The following is a 21664-nucleotide window of genomic DNA, read 5'->3' as shown; positions in this document are numbered from 1 at the left end:
GAAAATATAAGATTCAATCTATGACTCTGAAAGACATTTTGTCTTAAAGGACATCATCCTCTCTGCTACAACTTGTTTAAAGTATTTAGAAAATTATAAGATTCAATCTATGTCTGTGAAAGACATTTTTTTTCCCAGAGAACAACATCCTCATTCGCAATGAAGTTAAACATTCCTCTGTAATAACTTAAAGGAATTTGATTCTTAAATTGTATTTAATCGTCCATTTTAGTGCAGGTCACAATGGATGAAAGGCAACATATAATCCTACCATATAACGATCCATAAAGAGGCAAAAAAAATGCCATGCAAGTTTACAACTTTTCTCCATGTCAAATTAGCAACACGCACTGTATGGCCATTTAATTGGCAAAGTGCTCTTATTTGTCATGGATCATATCCTAAGACAGCCCGGAGAAATTTGAACAGGTATTAGATTTGATAGTTGTGCAATCTGTGGAATATTCTAAGCTCTTGCATTTTACTATAAGTGCAGCTGCTAATATTTGCTAACTTTTAATTTTAACATTATTAATGACGTATACATTCTGCACTATTCAAACCACTTGGTTGTCTATAAAATAAAAACTTCTGTCGGCTAGTATATGTCTCTGTTAAATTTCTGTTGTTATACGCGGTGACTTTAAGAAAAGATTTATAGCCAATGCAGTTTATTATATTTTATGTCACAAATTGTGAACCTTAAAACCCTTTAATCTTTTCTAGTCAGTACAGTTTACTATATTTTATGCCACAAATTGGGGAGCCTTAAAACTCTTAAATTTGACCAGGATTATATATAGATATTTCATAGAATGTTTTCATAATGTAATACATCCCACCCAAGGTCACAAAAATACATCTCATAGAATACTAAAGAAAATGTGTTAAACAAAAATCGTGTCAAATAACTTTCAGTGTTGATATGCATATATTTTCACCCAATTTCATCAAAACACAGAATGCAGATAGGGCACAATAAAAAGAACAGCTACCAAATCCAGTCTTGTCCAGATTTTTGGACCAGAAAGAGTTTTCCGCTTTATCCAGATTTGCCAAAAACAAAATGACCTGGCAACTATGGTTAAAACATGTCAATTTGGATTAATAAAATTTACTAAACATTAATCGCTTGTTTCATACAAATAAACTGATAGCTTATTACAATATGGCAGCTATGGGCTTTTTATTAAGTTCCCTCTTGTGCAAGCTGAGAATACTAGCCATGCTGCATAGAATATATGAAGCTACCCATGGTTGAATTTCATCATCCAATAACCATGGAAGGAACCTTAAATTTCATCAGTCCTGTTAAAGTCAAAATTTCAATATTTTTAATTACTATGAGGCGATTTGGTTCCTTTTTTACTTAAATTGAAACAACAGTTATCCAAAACATAATGTGTATTATCGTTGTATTGAGAATGTTGCTGACAAATAGTCCAATGAGCAATCTATAATGACTTTACTAAAATGGCTGGACAATTTTTGACAGACGGGAATTTTATATATTATAAAGTAACAGAAATCTTTTTGAAGATACCCAACTATGTCACAACTTAAGACTTACGTGGAATTTAATGAATTAATGATCAAACAAAAAACAGAATAAACAATCTGACCCAATCATAATTTGGAAGATAACATCAGGCCAACATTTCAAGACCTGAAGTGTTGCCCCAAGTAACGGACGCAAGGCATTTCCTGTATATAGTCTAAATATAATTGTGTAAGTCATATTCATACGTACATCAGTCCTGCATAGAAAGCCAATTGTGTGCAGCATAATGCAAAGACTTGCTGAGACAAAGTAGCTGAATTGAATATGTCTGTATGATAAACTAATCTTCCTTCCCATAAATGTTGCAATTTCAACAATTATATGGGGGTTGCTTGAGCAGATAATATCAAAAAAGGTAAGAATAACTGTGGTATAAAAAGCAATCATTTCAAAAAATATTAATAAGAACGTACACAATATGGACCTCATTTTGACAAATTGACTAAGCTAGCAGAATGCTGAACATTGGAGACTGCAGATTTGAAAATGATATTCTGGAGGCACAAACCTTCCTACATCTGAACCATACCTCATCTCTTTGAAATTGTAAAACATCACTTACTTTGAAAGCCAGTACAGCAAGATCAATACGGTACAAGCAGATGCTACAAGAGAAAGAATTAAGGTGTCCATAGATTTTCTGCGACGGATTGCTGATAGAACATGGTTCACCTATTCAATTGCAGTATGTGCCAATCAAGAATTTAATTCTTTAAATGGATACGAATAGAGATAAACTCTAGAATAAAGGACAGGATAAAACATTTTTTGCCATACCATGCAGGAAAAGCAGAAATTAAACTGTTCTTTACCGAGGGTAAGCGACTGCTGACATTGCTTAGTTTGGAACTAATATTCCCAAAGGTGGACCGCTGGGACATGAGTGCACCAAGAGTAGCTTGGGCCTGGAGGACCACATTGTCTACCTGTATAAGAAAATGCAAATAGATGTCACAAGCTTCATAAGATAAGAAGTATCAAGAGCACAAACCTATACTCAGAAATCACAAAAGCAAGTGTGAATTAAATAAGAACCCAATCTAAAATGATTTGAGAATCGGAAAAGCAATTTGGATAATACAGTATTTTTGTTCTTGGAAATCATGTAGTGTTTTTGAGTAATGTAGGAGATCGAGTGCTACAAACATGGGATTAAAAGTTTTCTGTAGTTTGCAAAATTAAGGCTTGAAGATCAAGATGTTCTGGCTACAAAATCGAAGTGAACTTAAACAAATCGGCAGCAGCATTGAGAAGAAAAGCTAATCAGCTCAGGCATAGAATCAAGCATGCCATTCTCATTTGAAGAAGATGGATAGAATGGAAAGATTAAAAATAAGAACAAGATCAGTAAGGGGATGAAAAAGACATTTCTGCAACATGAAACCAATTAGAGTTAGCATCAAAAATCAAAAGGTTTGTCATTCAATATTCAGATCTACATGACCACCATCTAACATAAATTTGTATACAAAATTTCGTCAGTGGACTAGAATTGAATAACAAGCTTTGCAACAAACTTAATGTTGACTGCACGCTCACCTCTTTGAAGGCAAGCTTATAATCTGGTGACCAGAATTTCTTAGAAACAAGTAAGAATGAAATGATAAAAGTTAAAAACTCAATATTGATGAAGATACTTTTTTATATCTTTTTAACCAAATTGATTTATAGAACCCTTGAAATACGTCATTCAATTGTATAATCATAATGTAGTCCATGTTTTTACAAAGGATCATTGGAATTGCTCTTCTTGCAATTGTCATTCCTCCAATTATCCATGTCCAAGAACCCTTGATGGGTAGAAATAATCCTTGTGATTAGTGCCAATATTTGCATATTTGTGTTAAAGCTTGGTCACAAGATCAAAACACTGTAAGTACAAATTTAAAAAATATGTATGGTAATAAAAAACATCCACCGTGTCCTCTTTTCACACATGGTCTCAATTACCAAATAGGAATCTCCATTGGCAGTGATCCAGAAAGTTACTTTTACCCATTAGCATTTGATTTTATTCGTTACCATCACGAATGTAAGCTATATTATAATGATTTTTATTGACTTGATATATATATATAGAGAGAGAGAGAGAGGAGGGGGAAATGGGGTGTTATTCATAATTACACATACAGTAGGTGGAATAGCAAGCTCATACTTACAAGATCAAAACGTTGAAGACAAATTTGAATAAAACACAACGAATACAGAAAATAACAACCCTGTCATCTTTCCACGAGCGAGGTCTCAATAACCAAATTGTTGTTTCCCTTGACAGTGGCCTAGAAAGCTACCTTTACCTATAAATGTTTAAATTTTATTAGTCTCAAGAATATGAGCTATCTTATACATGATTTTTATTGACTAGAGAGAGAGTAGTGTAAATTCTAGAGTGTGTCTAGGTGTGCACGTACTAATGGAGATAAAAAATCTGCTACTAAAGATGAAGGAAGCATGATTGGAGATTTAATTACAATCAAAGACCAAAGGATGCTTGTAGATAATGTATAATATATATCATCCTGCAAATGCATTCTCAGTTTGTGACACTAATTTTCTGCATTCTTTACATGGGATACCATTTACAAAAGTGGCAATCCTTAAGAAAACTTTTCAGATATTTAGAGTTTAGATAAGTTTTTCAGATTTTCCAACCTTTAACTTTAGGATAAACATGTCAATATGTCCAAGTCATCCTCGATTTTTTTTTTTAAATATGAAACTGTACAAAATGTACCCTGACATTTGGGGTAGGCAAACACTCCCCAAAATGCCTAAGGGACACCTGAAATGTCCCTGATCTATTACTAGAACAAAAAAGTGTTCTCAAAATATTAAAAATCAAAAATCAAATTAAAAAGGCAAGACCTTACAACACAATGGTAACTTGTGAGCCTCTCATGTGAGAGGTCTTGGGTTCGAATCCACTGAAGCTTAACACATAAAAATAATAACTAAATAATAATAACTAATCTAGGCTTTTTGGTCCATTACCGATCATAAAACAAAAAAATATTATTCTTTTTACCAAACCAACAAAATTCACATTCATGCTTGCCGACATTGAGATTAATATGTTTAAAATTTTATATATTGAATCATAAATGTTAAAACAATACATCTAATATTTGATTTAAGTTTTTTAATAATCATCATAATAAACATATGTTAAAAAATATATATATTATACTTATGAATTTAATTTGATAACATTTAAATATTTAATTGTTAGAATAAAAACAATTCAGGGATTTATTTTTTAAAACTTATTGCAATTCATAGTGTTCTGAGACTTAAGGATCAGAAACACCAACAACACAATGGAATATTCATCCTAAAGATGCTAGGCAGATTGATGAGGAGGAGTTGCAGCTCGGACTACTCGGGCTATCATTAAATGATCCACTTTTGCAAGTGTAAGATAGTGAAATGATTCTGAGCCTTTGGATATTTTATAGCTAGAATAAGGCTTAGTTTCATAGGTTGAGCCTATAGCTTGTTATACTTTAATGTTTGGGACTTTTCGATACATGTCTGAGACATTTTGATTTGGATATTTATATTGATAAACCATGGTTCTGATGCTTGAGACTATTGCTATAATGTCATTATACTGATTTATACTGCTGTTATTATCATTTATGTTGTTATACTACTGTTGTAACTCCTAAATTGCTGATTTATTTGCACATTATCTTGTTAAAAATCAATTATTGACATATCTCTCTCTTTCCCTCTCCCTATATATAATATCTTAATATATTTTGAAAAATTCACAAACATGTGTGTATGTATATATAATAAAAATTTGTACACTGCTCTCCTCTATTTTTGGCTCTTTAGGAAACATCTCGGAAATGCATCCCCTGTTGTCCTCCCATCCCTGTCCCCGAAACTCCATGGAAAATAAAAACCTAATTCAGTTGACATGATTGATACCAAAATATTTCACCTGTCCACTATTCCTCTGCAGAATGGCTTGCTCCTTTAGAAGTGCACGTTCTGCTGAATCGCTATTGCTTTCAAGATCACCATTTGCATGAACACGTACACCGAAGTTTTGTAGCAATGCTTCATGTTCCCGTCTGGCTTTAAAGCTTGAGCGAAGCCTGCTAAATTCCTGCACAGAAGATAAATAAATATAATTTTATAAATCTAACAAAGCTGCAAAACTGGCTAAACATCTGAGGTACAAATATTGCACAAAATAAACTTCTGAATTTGTTCATGAGTGGCACCAAAGCCATTTAAGAGATACATTTATATCTTTATTGGTTACTAAGTGTAGTCCCACATGGCAGAACTTGATACCTGACTAAGGTCATAAAGGATTTCCCGGTGCCTAGTAAGAGTATGAGAAAGAATGTCTGAACTTCCTGATGATACCCAAACTTGCATCTGTGCATTAACATTTTGTAGCTGTTGGAGCAATCTTTCTATTCCAGCTTCATTATCTTGCTCGGAACCCTCAACTTTGGTGTTGATCAGCCTTCTATAAGATGCCAACTTTTCATCTAATTGTCCTTCTAATTTTCTTGCCTGTATATAAATTAGTGAAATAAACAATTATTTTATAGTTGGCATTCAAACTATATTTTAATCCTATAATCACAGAGTGCATAAATCAGATAGAATATAACTTAATTAATTTATTGAGGCTTGAAGGATTTTTTGCATGCTTCACAGTTCGGTCCTTAAAAAATGGATTTCTAATAGGCCTTATGCTAAGTTTATCTAAAAGGTAAATCCGTGTTCATCAACATTAACATCCATGAATGGGTAGCTAGACCTGAAATAAAGAATTTGCACATTTTATTAGAAACTTGTGTTTCTAAAATATTTAGAAAAACAAATTAAAAAGTCTATAATTCTATTATTTCTTATACATGCAGGAAAAGTATTTTGCTAAAACTATAGTACACACTTCTATTTTCTTGAGCTCTCAAACTCCTTTGCACAATCCAACAGAACTTTAATTCATTTCAATTCAAGTTATTTGTGTAACTTGAACGTGCTTTTTATCCTAATTTAGAAAATAGAAAACTCTAGATAACAAATTGGAAAAAAAACTAAGATTTGAGGTTGTGGAAAAGACAAAAAAAGTTGGAACAATAAGGAATCCAGGAATACTTCACAGACATCTGGGTGGGAATTGAATGTCATGAAGCCATTCTATTTTCAGCTAGAACAGTGGCCAGTGACTCTATAAAGGAATGACTTAGCATTAACAGGAAATTTTACTCTATGGAGGCATACTGCACAAACTGTCCGTTTGTTCAAACAAAATTCCCAGCTGGCAGTCAACGTCACTGGGATCTGAGAAACTTCCAACAGCAGGGATTAACCTGCCAATCAGGAGGTAGATATATTTTGAAATGATAAATGACAAATGTCAAATTTCCAATATGTTGACTGCAAATATGCAAGCAAGTAGTTTGTGATTTCAACTTTCTGTATATTGGACACCATATATATCCATAATATAGCCAGCATAGCAGACTGTTTTAGGGTATTTAACATGTCAAACAAACAAACTATAAACCAATATTTGGTGTGGCAATGGCTCAGATTGTGGGAAGCTCCCTATCAAATTTCAGACAAATCTGGTATCATGACTAAACCACAGCATCCGCACTCCAACTGCCTACTTAGATGGATATTCGTATCATTCCATTCCAATGCTTACCATTAACGAGACAAAAACCCATCAGACCTTTCTGCTTCTCCCAAGCATCTAGGAATTCTCTGACTTCTAGAGACCAAGTCTACCATGTTAGAAGTCCTTGTTTGGGTATAAAACTGCCAGTGATTTTTCACTAGCCATTAGCAGTCAACAAATAATTATCTATTAATCCCGTAAGTTTTTTTTCTTTTTTTGAAACATGTGTTGTATAATTTCTGATTAACAAGGAAGAACTTACAACTTTTAAGGATGCATTGTCAATGGCAGAGAATAATTAGAGCAGCCATCATTCTTATACCAGAATAAGTCCAAGGATGCACAATTTAAGACAGATCGGTTGTTTCATACACAATAGTGAAATAATCAGAAAGGAAAAAAATCCTTCATTTGAAACTTTTTCCTATTGTGCTATTCTGGAAACAAATAAATCTGATCATTACACAGAGTTTTAGGGTTTCACGTCAAGGTATTTTATGACGCAAAGTCAGCAATTCAGTTCAAATTTATGTGAGGATACTCAACAATGACCATTATAAATCACAGTTTGGTGAATAGCAAGATACATGTGAAACATCTCATTTTTGCAATGTCAGGGCAATTTTGACTGAGATACTTATATTGCTTTTGTCAAGCATCATTGATGTAATAGAGATGATTCAGATTTCTGTAATATTTCACAATAATAGTTGGCTTCGCCAACATTGAGTTATTATTTTCACTTCGATGGGTCTAGAGCTCTCTATGTCAATGTACTTTTATTCATTGCATTCGCTGTATTTGATAGTCTTGAAAATAATGAGGAACAAGGATACAGATCAAAAGCCAAAATTACAAATGGTCATGTTATTTAACAGTAACCTATTTAAAGCAACTGATAAACTTTCGATATCTGTGCACCCATGTTCCCCCAAGTTTCTGGGACAAGGACGGCAGGGGACAGCAGCACGGATTTCTAGGACAGCAAAAAAATTTGTCGATTTTGAAGACAGGGGGGATGGTAAATGGGGACGGCTATACAACAATAGATAAAATTAAAATATATGGAGAAATTTATAATATTTATATGAAAACATGGATAAAGCATGTACTTATACATTAAAGCATAGATGGACTACTGGTAGAGTACTCTCCAAGTGTCAAAAACTGACCGAGTTTTCTCGCTTGGCAAGTTTTTATGACTTTTACTAGCGCCAAAAACTTGCAAATTTTTTGCAAGAACTTGTTAAGTACTTGCTGAGTTTTTGCTAAAACTTGGTTGTAATTTTATAACAGCAGTTAAAGGCAAAAAAACAACCCAAATCAGTTTCATTTCTCATTTTTTCACCTTGTATTTTACTAAGAGGGGAAAATGACACAAAGGAGGATGATAACTAGAGCCAAAAGCTCACCTAATTACCATGCAACCTCGTTGAGTTAACACAATGGAAGCAAAATCACCAAGGGACAACGCCAGAAAGAGAGATTTATTGATTCAACAATTTACTTCATACATGTCAAGCTGTAAGGCCTTCCTGGTTGCAGCCAAATACAAAGATTCAATTATAGAACAGATTCTTCTATATCTCACATGATCTGCAATCTTTCAGACCTACTACCCTAGCCTCTAAGCATCCTCTAAAGCTGCCTCAACCTAAGACTCAACCCCCCTATTTATATTTAACAAATAGCTTACAAAAGATTCTAGATCTGCTTTGGACAAAGCAACGACCCAAAATAGGTCCACACACTTCCTAATGGTTGATCCCATATATTGAATGTGGACCACGAATGAAATACACAAGTTGGCTCTCAAAGAAGAACCAAACACACAACTCGGTGAACAAGGGAATAAGACATCACCAAACAAACTCAAGAAGCCACTGAACACACTCGGTGAATGAGGAAGAATCACTCAATGAACAAAGAAAAGGATCACTAGATGAATATGTGCACTAAGCCAAGTCAAGCCAACTCGGTGAAAGAAGACAAACAAAATCCACCGAGACCACTACAACAACAGCTATTGAGCAGGTTCAAAGATGAAACCAAGAAACTCCAATCCAAACGAGCATGATAACCAAGCAACCCAAGATGCTCCTACATCAAAAAAGTCTTCCAAACACTTGCAAATAGGTTTCGATTGATTCGAAGTGGACTTGAGGCAGGTTCGAAGCACATTTGCAACGGGTTTGGAGCGGAGTTTTTGAAAACGATGACATCAATAATTTGAAGAGGCAAGCTATGGAGGAAGGCATGGATTTTGTTTCACACTAGGTGACATTGAGGTGAATGAGTAGTCATTGATAATGCTAGGAGAAGCTACAGGCAAAACTATATCTAGGATTATGGACAAGTCACAAACTGAGTTAGCCATATCGAGCAAGAAGGCAATCATGGCCAATGCAAACTTCTAAAATTAGACCCTCTAGTTCTACCTCTCCCTTAGTTTTTTTTAGAGTTGAGAAGAGGAGAATGTAATTCGAATGATGTATTTACTTTTAGTTTTACATAAATTATTTACTATTTTGCTTATAACCATGAGTCTTCCTAAGGAGAATGTGATTTTGTACCCACTTGTGTTTAAATATATCTAGACTAAGCTTGTTTGTTTTGTATTGTCATTTATTGACTCATTGGATGTATCTTCTCGTTGAATTTTGCAAAAAACATTTTTAATTAAATTTAAGCAATTTTTTAAGTTGCTGAGTTTTTGCTGAAAACTAGCCGAGTTTTCCCCAAATTTATTTTTCAAACCTTGGCGAGCTTTTGGCTTTGGCAAGTTTTCCAACTATGCATAATAGGAGCTTAAAATATAAGAATCAACACAATTCATGTGCCAAATTTGTGTTACTTTGAGAGTCAAAGTCTAATTTGTTTTAGAAGTCAAAGTCAACGTCCCCTAGGTGTCCCCAAGTCTTCAAGACATGTTCGGGACAGAGACGGCTGAAAAATATAGCGGGGATGCATCCCCTAGTAGCTATTGTGCACCAAACTGAAAGGAGAGCAATTGTTGCCATAACTTAATCTTATGCATACATTGTGACTATGAATGATATAAACAAAATTTGTTTTATGGTATATAATGATATATGTCAAATGTGTCCTCACAATAGTTATTCCACGACAAAGATATGAAAAAGAATATCATTTTATAAGCTAAGAAGGAAAAAGGGCAATAACTATAAAGTATTATTACTAGTCAGCAAGGTCAGCAACTCAGAACCATAGTACATGCTTGTTATTGACAAAATCCTCTACAAGTTATTAACGATGATTTTGATTAAGGTTGTCATTGCTGGCAAATAACATCGAGTGAAGAAATGAAGAGAAGACATATCGAAGATCCTATTGGAAAAGGACGCAACACTATCATAATAAAGGAAAGGTTATCGGTGTACAGGATATGATTATCGGAAAGGCTATTGGAAGGTTTTATCGAAAAAAGATAGAAGGAAGCTAATTGAGGACAACATCAAGAATCATAAATGGTTTATGGAAGATTCACGAAGAAGACATGTGGAACCCTAATTAGGGCAAGCATGCAATTAGGCCGAGCAAGTATAAATAGAGAGATCAAGAAAAAGCAAAAAGATGATGAGAGATATACAAAAAAAGATAGAAGGATGCGGAGGAATTTGAACAAGATATCGGTGGAAATCTAGTATAACAGAGATCAAGTAAAAAGCAGAATAGAGGAAGAGCAAAACAGGAATTGATAAGCTTTAGGAGAAAAACGTTCATAGGTCAAACTTCTTGTTGAATTATTTTTAACAATTTAGCAACAAGATTGTGAAATCCCTAAATTGGGTAGTCTCCAACCAAACTTAGAAGTTCTATTTCCGAATTCATTGTAACTCCTTTAACAGGATGAACACCGTATAAATGGGCTTATTTTTCTTAACAGAGTAGTCTTTGACAGGACTTTCAATACTCCTAACAGGATATTAGTCACTCCTAACAGGGTGAAGTCATTCAGAAGATGACATTGATGTAAGCTCTTCACCAGGCACCTTATCACAGCAGTGACGAGTTGTGAGTACCATTCCCGCCACAATTTTTCCCTCCAAGCAAGGGTTTTATGTGAGACCAAAACATCGTGTTTTGTGTGTTTGTTTCATTTACAAGTTGTTACATTTCAGTTATCGGCATTAACTCACAGCATATTGGTGAACTAATCGATATACAGTGGGTATCATTATAAGTAATTTACTGTCTATTTTTTTATGATTGAAAAGTCATATAAGTGTGAAATCTGTAAGGTATTGATCGCTTACAACTTGGAATGTCAATACATACATCTAAATGTCTAATCGGCCTTCATTACAATGAAGTATCCTTTGATAAACCAATCCATTCAAAAACCATCTAAAAACTTGGAGGAAGGTTATTTTTATAGATATCAGAGAAATATCACAATCTGTACATTTACACTTAACAATGTTTGAAGCCAGTACGTTGTAACAATTGAATCGAGCATTCCAAACTGTTAATGTTTTATAGCTTTAGTTGATAAACTAATGAATAATTATATATGAGATATAATGTCTTTATTATATATATATACATGTTATTATATTAATTATATAATTAATAAATAGACATGTCTTTTTATAGACTTACTCTCAATATAAATGGAGAGAGATTGCTGTATTCGAAATCACGAACAATATTATTTCATCCGCAGCAATCATTAAACATTAATATGGTATTAGAGCAGGCGACTCCCAAGCCTGTTAGTAACAAGTGCAGATGAAGCTGGAGTTAGTTGAAGACTATTGAATTTGCAATGACTCTATCAGATTTCCAAATTCGTATGTGTGTGCACTCTATAGCAGATCGGAGGGAATCTTGTTGCAAAGCACTGAAGCTTGGTTTCCACATTGAAGAAATGGTATTATTGAACTCACTCATGATTACTGGAGGAATAAATTTTATTGCTTTTATGACCCCACGTTCGATTTCAATGTTAATGATGTGCCCATGTATCGCACTTGGCTGAGACAATGAGTTGTTGAATGAAATGGATGACTTACTGTTGAAGGTAAAATATGCTCGGTAGTTTGAACACGCTCTAACAATAAATGTCTTTCAATCGGTTCAAGGGAACTTGTGTTGTGTTTGGATTGATGACGTCCACACCTTGAAGATTGTCAATATTGATGCTGATATAGGCATGTTAGGCAACGCAACAGCTAAATGCGCACTATTTGATCTGTTGGTTAGGCTTCATTTGTGTTAAGAGGGGTATCTATATGGTTGTCAGTATTGAGCTTGCATACTCAACATAGTCGTATACACCTAGAAATCTATAACCATTGCACATTGCTCATGCACTGTGTATTTGATAAAGTTCAATACGACACAAAAATTAATTCTTGGAATGGCTTTTGCATCAGGAAGTTCTGAGTTCAAATATTAGCTACATTATTTATAGTGGTTGGATGATAAATACATTTCCATTTTATCACAATGAGTTGATTCGGATATCAACATCAGAGTTGACAAAGTCGTCCAGTCAAAGACTAGTAACAAAGTGATATGCAGCGTGATTGAGTTTTTTTTCTTTTAACTTCATAGAGTGTTATCGTACTTTGGCTATGTTTCAGCACCAGTAAAAATATCAGAGCCATATTGTTTAAGAATGTTGTTTTCTTGAGTTGCAAGGGTGAGTTGGGTAGTAAGCAGTTGGTGCTGCTACCTCTTTTAATCCAATGAAGTATGAATGAAAATCATGGTGACATAATAAATTTTCTTACGAATGTATAGAATACAATCTAATAAAGGACTGTATTAATTAGAAAAGAAAGAAGCTTCAAGGTTATAAACATCGGGCCCCACATTAAACTAAGGTAATACTGTTCCCTTACATCAGTGAGATCATCGATATAAATATATAAGGCTCTATTTATATAAAGTGTCATTATATTAAAGATAAGAAGTACGATCCAGAATATTATGGTCCAAGTTATAACTGGTTATTGTTGGTTATGAGAAGTCATGTTTTCCTTACCTTTTCCAATCATTTCATCCTATAAACTATGGTCTGTTGGATTCAGAGGAGTAATATAATATCATGGATTATATTTTATATGTGAGAGTCCAGACTTCATTGGGGCATCTGATCAAGGAAGCAACTCATTTACCAACAGTGATAAATATGTATATATTGAATTCATGGTGTTGCGTTTTAGGTAGCTATACGCAAAAGGGACAAAGAGTTTTGAATACGTGATGTGTGGAAAATAACTGATGTGTGTGATAAAGGCATTTTGAAAGATTTTAGCCATTCGTGCTAGTTAAGCAAAACACGACTTCTTTTATTCGCTATTTTTAGAGCCATGGCGAAAACTTGAAGGAAGATTATACCTAGATGAACTCTGTAAAGACGTCGTGCTTGATTGGAGATGAAACTCAACTTGATATTGTAGTCTACTATTCAAATCAATAAAGCTTTTCAATGAATTGGAGTTTCAGTTCATCATAAGGTGGTTTGGAAGTGTATTTCTTGTTTGATCCTGTGCATCAAGGTCATGATTGAATGTAATGTAGACATTATTGCTATTAAGTATTGCGCAGAATTTATAACATTATGGGAATGATAAGGTTGGCCACATAGAGGCTTTGATTTACAAATATATTAAGGGCCTATTATTGCAAATACAAACTTTGTTGGAGTTTTACGATAGTTTGAAGACTAGTGATGTGGACATGATTCATTATTGGGATTTATAAGTTTGCTGATACAACGAGCATGGAGAAATCTGTCACATTCAGTCTAAGGGCTACTGAGATTATTTTAAGATAAATTTGCACAGAAAGTTCCAATCGACAGTTGCATAGAATCAGGCCATCTCAAGATAAATCTTCAGACGATGTTTATGATATAAATTCTGATTCTGGTTATTAAGAAGTACAATATCAAAAGATTGAAAGGCGACAAATTCTTTGAGATTGTCTCTCATTGGACTTGATAATGACTGAAAAATCTATATAATGATAATAAGAATATTTGTGATCAGAGTGGACCACAGTTATTGAGGTATCATGAAGTATTATGGAACATATTTTCAAAGTTGCATCGATCAATAAATTGATACAAATATATATTGTTGAAGTCGCCAACATCATCATTTATTTCTGAGAAAGGATTCCTTAACTTGAAGTCTCTGAGCAGTTTAAAATAACCTTTGCTTAAAGACATCAACTTGAACTTGAATATACTATTGGTCATCTTAAGCATTGGGTGAGAGGAGATTTCCCCATAGGTATTACAAGTGTTTCATAAAGGCTTTACAAGAATTAGATTTGTCCACTAGGGAAGAATGAAAGTAGCTTCAGATTGATCTTAAGTTGCAGGACCTTCATTGGAGCAACTTTTATCAGAAAGAACACTGATAAACATTTCCTTTTGAATGATGAGATAAGTATTTTCATTGTCTCTTGAATACTAATTCTATTAGCATATCATAGTCAATCTCTTAACTATATTCATGCAAGTAATATAAGAGTTGTTTGCTAATTATGCTCTTGTTCTTTCCCTTGATCCCAGGGATGAGTTTTTGCAAGAAGAAATAGAAAAATAGAAGAAAGTTTTTCATATATAATGTGATGCAAAATTGTTTGATGATAAATGAGTGATAATTTTACATTGAATGGAGAATAATAACTAATGTTCTATTCCCATTGTTTGACAAATGCTTATACGGAGGCATTTTCTGATTTGATGCATATGGACCTTCATTTGAGCAACTTGTATCAAGGATGCACAGGGATGTTCTTGCAGGAAAAAGAATGGTACATTAGGCATGCTACCTAATATGAGTACCCTTCAATAACTAGAGGGAGTTCGGCACATCTGTCAGAGAGGGAGCAAATAAATGATATTTTTCAGTTTGCTTCCAAGAATCTTGGTCATATTGATTCACAAGGAGTAGAATATGCTGAGATGGTTTCTCCACTAATCAGAAAGTTATCACAGTTAAAGGGACTATGATCCATGTGAACCAAGGATATGTAGACCATAACATTCCTAGATAGATAGATACTTGTTGAACCAGGGAATATAACAGTTTATTAAAGGCAACCTTGGACAAAGAGAGGGAGCAGATAGAGGATATGTTTCACATTCAGAAGGAGTTTTGACACCTTATTGGAAATAACCTTAACAAGGAGGTCAAAAGGTTAGTGTTTCTTTGTGAAGGAGAAGTTCCAAGTGAAATCCCTCGTAATACATTCTTCTCTATGAGAGATAAGTATTAAGATAATATCTTATACTTTCTATAATAGTCAACTACTTGTTTGTAGTCCGTCTTTCAGTCTAGATAGGAATGTTTCCTATCCCGTCTCTTTTTTCTTCAGTCCAGATAGGAATGTTTCCTATCCTGTCTCTAGTTTTGTTTCTAATTCCGTCTTCAGTCTACGTAAACAACGTCCTTGTAATTCTTTATAAGGAACACATTTGTTCCTCTGTTAATCAATCAATCATCTGGAAATCCGTTAATCTGCCAACTCTTCTTGAATCTTGTAACATGGTATCAAAGCTATTACTTAAATTTTTTCGAAAAAATTTATAATTTCTTCGTGAAATTATTTATTTAAATTTTTTCAAAACTATTTCTGTTGAATTTCTCTAAAACCCGCTTAGGGTTTTCGGCCTAGAGAAATTCCCGAACTCGGGTCTGCCTGTGTTTGTTAAACACACTCTAGCCCCATCGTCCATGCACATCGATCCTTGAAGAAAAATCTGCCATTTTTTATCAAGAAATTTGAAGTTTTTTCAAGCATTTTTCAGCCAGGGCCGTTTTTTTTCGAAACCCTAATTTTTGGGGTCGAAAAAATATTTTGTTTGCAGATTGTTGGTGGGTTTTTCGAGAGCTCAACTGGGTTGTTGTCCGTTTTTTCTGGGTGCCTCGATTTTCGAGCCAGCGGATCCAGAAAACGATAGTAGATTCCTTTTGGGTTTTTCGAGCTCTTCAGGGTCATTCTCTGATTCTTCTGGGTCTTTCGTATTTTTGCCTCGAAGAACGTGCCTTCACAAATTTTCACAGTTTTTCATTGGAAAACGTGCCATGGCATCTCTGACAAATATTCTGCTCGAGCATAATTCCAAATTCAATGGTCGCAATTATGGAACCTGGAAGCATCGCAATCTTCGAATATCGAAACACCGATCAACCTGTTCTGGGTGTTACGCAGCATCCGACTTCTCCAGGTCCTGATCAAGGCGAAGCTGCATTTTTCGCCTTCTGAATTTGTTTATGAGATTTTGGGTTTGTTGATTTTTTCCTCAAAAATCATTTCAAGTTGTCTGTAATACGCAAGGTTGCGTGAGATTCTGGGTTTTACCGTTTTTTCCACAAAAACGAAGTTTTGTAATTGCAATTTGTTTTGGGTCATAGCACTCTTCTGGCAAAGCTTCTTGGTTTCAGCATTCTGTAGATCCAGGGAGGGTCTCAATTATCCCAGAATGTTCCAACATTCGTACGTTGACCATTAAGGGAGGGTATTAAGATAATATCTTATACTTTCTATAATAGTCAACTACTTGTCTGTAGTCCGTCTTTCAGTCTAGATAGGAATGTTTCCTATCCCGTCTCTTTTTTCTTCAGTCCAGATAGGAATGTTTCCTATCCTGTCTCTAGTTTTGTTTCTAATTCCGTCTTCAGTCTACGTTGTTTCTTTTAGAAACAACGTCCTTGTAATTCTTTATAAGGAACACATTTGTTCCTCTGTTAATCAATCAATCATCTGGAAATCCGTTAATCTGCCAACTCTTCTTGAATCTCGTAACAATAAGTTTAAGGTTAAAACCTTATTCTGTGATATAATCCATGGTGGATGCCATGACAACACCACATGATAGTATCCATAGTGACGTCATGTGTATGGGAACCCTTCTGTGTACATCATGAGGAAGTGATGACTTCCAAATGATTATCACTTGTACTTGTAGAAGTTATTGGAAGGTAATGACCTTACAATAACTTATATCAAGATATACATTTTGAGTAAATGTTGAAATAGATCATGAAAGGCTTTATCTTGTAAATCAACAACTAAATGTTAGATGTCATTAAATTGACTGTCCATAAGTTGTTTGTATAGATATATGTTACATATTTGGTAAATATCTTGCCTTGATATTCTGATAGACCATTACCGCATTTAGTACTTGGTGAATATTATTTGATTGATGTTTTGATAGGCCAATACTCATGTTACCTAATATGATATCAAAAAAGTGTTTCGTGAATATCATGTGTTGATATTCTGATAAGCCCATACCCATATGATATTATATAATGGAAGTCTTCTGACCGAAGATTTCCTTGATGTGATTTCCTAATATTACTAATGGTGTAATATTTAACTAATGGTGTAATATTTATCATATGTTTATCCTTCCTAGCTAAGAGGGAGTGTTTATGTTTTAGAGCTTTAGTTGGATAAACCTATGAATAATTATATATGAGATATAAGGTGTTTATTACATATAAGGTTAGTTATATATATATATATTTGTTATTATATTAATTATACAATTATGGGACATGCCTCTTCATAGACTTACTCTCAATATAAATGGATAGAGAATGCTGTATTTGAAAGATATAGAAATCACAAACAATGTTATTCATCTGCAGCAATCATTAAACATTAATACAAACTATCAACACTTTTTTATTTCCATCAGATTAGCAAAAGTGCAAATGAAATACATAAGTTAATACTTGATTCCAGGTTTTGAAAAAAAAGCAACTTTGAAGACTTGGGTTCTTAAATCAACTGAAGAATTCAACTCATGTGACTAACTTTCTGAGCTGTCAAATTCTCAAAAGTCTTAATTAATATTTTTGTTGCGACACAAGTTATCATGAACCAAACTGGAGGGAAAGAAATTCAGTGAGGCATAAATTCTCTGCCAGAACACAGGATTACATAATATCTATCAAATAAAAGTCATAGCCACTTCCATCAAAAAGAGTCAAGTTGTCAAACCAACATGCTATAATTTTGGTGTGGTAAGACATTAGCCAACGCTATAATGATGATCCAAGTCCAAAGCCCATATGTCTTCCCCAATGCCCCCGCTTGCCCATTTATTTTCCTACCAGCTAGTTAAACTGGTAACTAGCAAATGTGGCTAGAGTGCAAAATTTGGGTGAATCGGGCAAGTGACCCAAGCTCAAATATCATTCGTTTGCTACTTTGCTAAATTCCTAACAATGTGACCAGGTAATTGACTCGTTACCATATGAAGCTCATTGCAAGTCAAGGTGAGTTTTGATGCATGAAATTCCACAAGAATATGAATATGGTGTCAAATCTTGGCAGCATCTAGTACACCTTGCATTTCTCTTTATGCTTAGTGACAGAAGTGAAAACAGCACAACAGTCATTCTTTTCAATTCACCAGTTTAGAAAAGGAAACAACATGCAGTATGTGGGAAGCAGAACTATAACTCTGTGCCTTAACAGACAGAGAATTTGAGCAGCATTCAGTTTTAAACCAATTCACAAGTAAAATTAAAATCAAAACAACAAGTTTTGAGCAGCTTAGAAATTGGTTTTCAATTAACCAGGAACATTCAATTTTTCAAATGATCACTTCTACAAACATTTACCCTGTTTGCCAATAGGCCACTTCTCTGTTTTACATGCACTTTCACAATCATAATTTCAATTCCATCGAAATCTAACAAATTCTGCTCAGCAATACTCATTTTTTACTTGATTCAAACTTATCCCAGTTTTTATCGATGTCCACCAATTACAGCCTTTTCATTAACCTGTAATCTCTATACTCATTTGCAGCCTCTTAGTTTGACCGACTATCCACTTCCAATGCACCCTGCCCTTTTTATTTCATATAGCTCTTCATATATGTTGTATATGCAGCCCATGGTCTTCCCTTTTATCCCAATTTCAAGAAAATGGTTATGTCTGGCAGCCACTAATTACAAAATGGATTTTCAAGGTTGCATGGGTATTCGTACTCGTGTACCCAAGTACCGGGTACACATATCCCACGTACCAGGTACTCGGTGGAGAGCATCATAGCTAAGGACTCTGATTAAGATTCTGATTTTTTTTTTGGTTTTTATATTTTTATATTAGCTTGTTGTTTATCAAACTTAATTCAATAATAGATCAGTTTGAAACTTTGATACTCATTAACAATAAAATTTATCACTGTTCAAGTCATAAGTTTATCATTTGCAATATGTCATTGTCATATGATTTAGGATCTTCTTGTTCATATTTAAAGTCTGCCTTCTTTGTTACGTATCTAAACATTTATCATATGTTATTATTTCAAACATATAGCAAATCTGAAACTGAAAACAATACATTACATTTGCAAACTTTATCACTGTTCTTGTTTTGAAAAACCTTTGTCATGACTCAAAATTTCAGATTTTTTATAAATATAAAAGTATAATTTTTAAATAATTTTGACATACCCAAGTACCTCTGTCCCCTATTATGAAAAATACTTTAAACATTAAACATTTAGCAATAGCATATATATATATATATTATTTGACTTATGGCTCATATTTTCAAATTTCTTATTTTGAATGCTCAATGTCATGACTCATGACATATATTTTGATATCCATATTTTCTATAAAATATTAATTATATAAAAAAAAATTAGGCATACACACGTACTCCCATCCCCTATTTTCAAAAATATACGTACCCGTACCCGTTCCCATTCTCGTACCCACGTACCCGTACAACCTTGTAGATTTTATTTACGCATTACTGAAGTGATAGAATTATAATGATTCATTGCTGAAGTTCAACATAAATCACAACAAAACTGTACCAAATCAAAACCAAAACTTCAACTCCTTCACGAGGAAATCAAAACATAAAATTTAAAATTTGAGCCGGATAACCAAACTCCTCGGATGCTCTAGCAACCATAACAAATTAGAGATAAATAAACTTCTAAAAATGGTCACAGGGAAACTCGAGCAAAGGGTACAGACAGTCCCAAAATGCTTATCCCGATGACCATATTTAAATGCAATACTGCGGTGTGCTATACCCTCCTAAACTATTGCAAAATGTCCCCAGCCCCAGCCCAAATTGTGTATTCTATGTGTAATGGCGACTATGCTTTTAAGAAATCCCACCATTTATATGAGCATTTATTTTAATCTGATAATACCAAAAGATGCATCCGCTGGTGAAATCAATATGTTGGATGCTAATGCTCAGGTGCAGTAGATTACACACTCTTCTAACAATCTTAAACATTGCAAACAAGATAACCTAACACCTAAATTCTCGCAATATTCGCCTCTATAAAATGGGTATCTGCATAATCCGATGGGCTATGATCTGTTTGTAAGATGAGGCATGTATAATAATGATATTACACAGCAGGAATACTCTCAACACTTGGTGGCGATCGTGTTAATGTCCGATGACCAATTCCAGGCAGACAAGTGAAACAAGCGAAAAAATTAAAAAAGGCTGCACAAAAAACCCAAACATATATGAAATGCATCAATCAAAAACATCTACGATGTAAAATCCATTCTGTCCCCCAAGAATTTTCAGCTTAAAAAGGAGTACTGCACTAGATCCGGCCGAAGCTTCAAAACCACAGATAGCCAAGAAAATTCACTTGAAACGACAATACTGTCGGGGGGAAATTCGTCTGTACCCACTCGTTTAGATGTGTAATTCAATCCACACCCAGCTTCAAAAGAACGCATCCAACTTCTGATTATAAATTACTGAAACCATTTTCAGATATTTGAAAATGAGACAATAAACAACCCTAGTCTGATAAAAATTAAAAAAATATCTTGAACGTGAACCTGCTTTCGAAGATCGTCCCAGGTGCCGGGCAAATCCATGCTAATACACCACAGCCAACTGCTCTGCCGATCCTGCTTAACAATTACCGTTACTCTGTAAGAGCTGAGGTAGATTTCGATGTGTTAATTAATCAGATAACCGTGTTTGTACACCCGATCTATCGCCCCAATCGTCAAACGGAAAGATTTCTTTCTTCCCACTCTGTCTACGAAGCAAGTAATCCACGATTTAATTGTTGCTTCAAAGCAATTCAACTTAATTCCTTGTAACGATTCCTTCCACATTGAGGAGACTTCTTCGACAGGTGAGTTTGTTAAATATCAAAACACAATCTTATCATGGGAATTGAATAACAGCATACAGTGACAGCCCAGTTAAGTATTGCAGAAAATAATGAAACAAATTAACTCTAGAAATTCGACATTTTAATTGGAAGATTATTTCTGGTAGAAATGTTGGTCTCATAAACTATTTTTGGGTTAATGGGCATTCTTAAAATGTTTCAATTTCAATAGGGGGAAAATGTTCTATTTCAATTTGAGACTTCTCTAAGTTTATAAAGAGATTTGAATATTATAATTGTCGGTAATATTTATTTAAGT

General features: G+C 34.1%; 1 protein-coding gene across 3 annotated transcripts; it reads right to left on the bottom strand.

Annotated features, from left to right (window-relative positions):
- Window positions 1–901: 901 nt before the first annotated feature.
- Window positions 902–21299, bottom strand: GOS11 (golgi snare 11). 3 transcript variants are annotated; one of them, XM_089832145.1, is made up of 6 exons: window positions 21062–21299; window positions 5870–6097; window positions 5511–5678; window positions 2374–2487; window positions 2124–2233; window positions 902–1308 (listed from the first exon to the last, which is right to left on the bottom strand). In XM_089832145.1, the coding sequence occupies exons 1-6, from the start codon at window positions 21098–21100 to the stop codon at window positions 1293–1295; spliced, it is 675 nt and encodes a 224-aa protein (XP_089688271.1). In that variant the 5' UTR covers window positions 21101–21299; the 3' UTR covers window positions 902–1292. The 3 variants fall into 3 exon arrangements, with proteins under 3 accessions (XP_089688271.1, XP_089688273.1, XP_089688272.1); XM_089832147.1 differs by lacking the exon at window positions 902–1308 and having other exon boundaries at window positions 1690–2233; window positions 2339–2487; XM_089832146.1 differs by lacking the exon at window positions 902–1308 and having other exon boundaries at window positions 1690–2233.
- Window positions 21300–21664: the final 365 nt, after the last annotated feature.

The sequence above is a fragment of the Cupressus sempervirens genome, chromosome 5 (assembly GCF_028749045.1).
Source record: "Cupressus sempervirens isolate cs-2001-9-10 chromosome 5, ASM2874904v1, whole genome shotgun sequence".
Taxonomy (NCBI): Eukaryota; Viridiplantae; Streptophyta; class Pinopsida; order Cupressales; family Cupressaceae; genus Cupressus; species Cupressus sempervirens.
The sequence above is the reverse complement of the archived record's forward strand: the minus strand, read 5'-3'. Positions and strand labels throughout refer to the sequence as shown.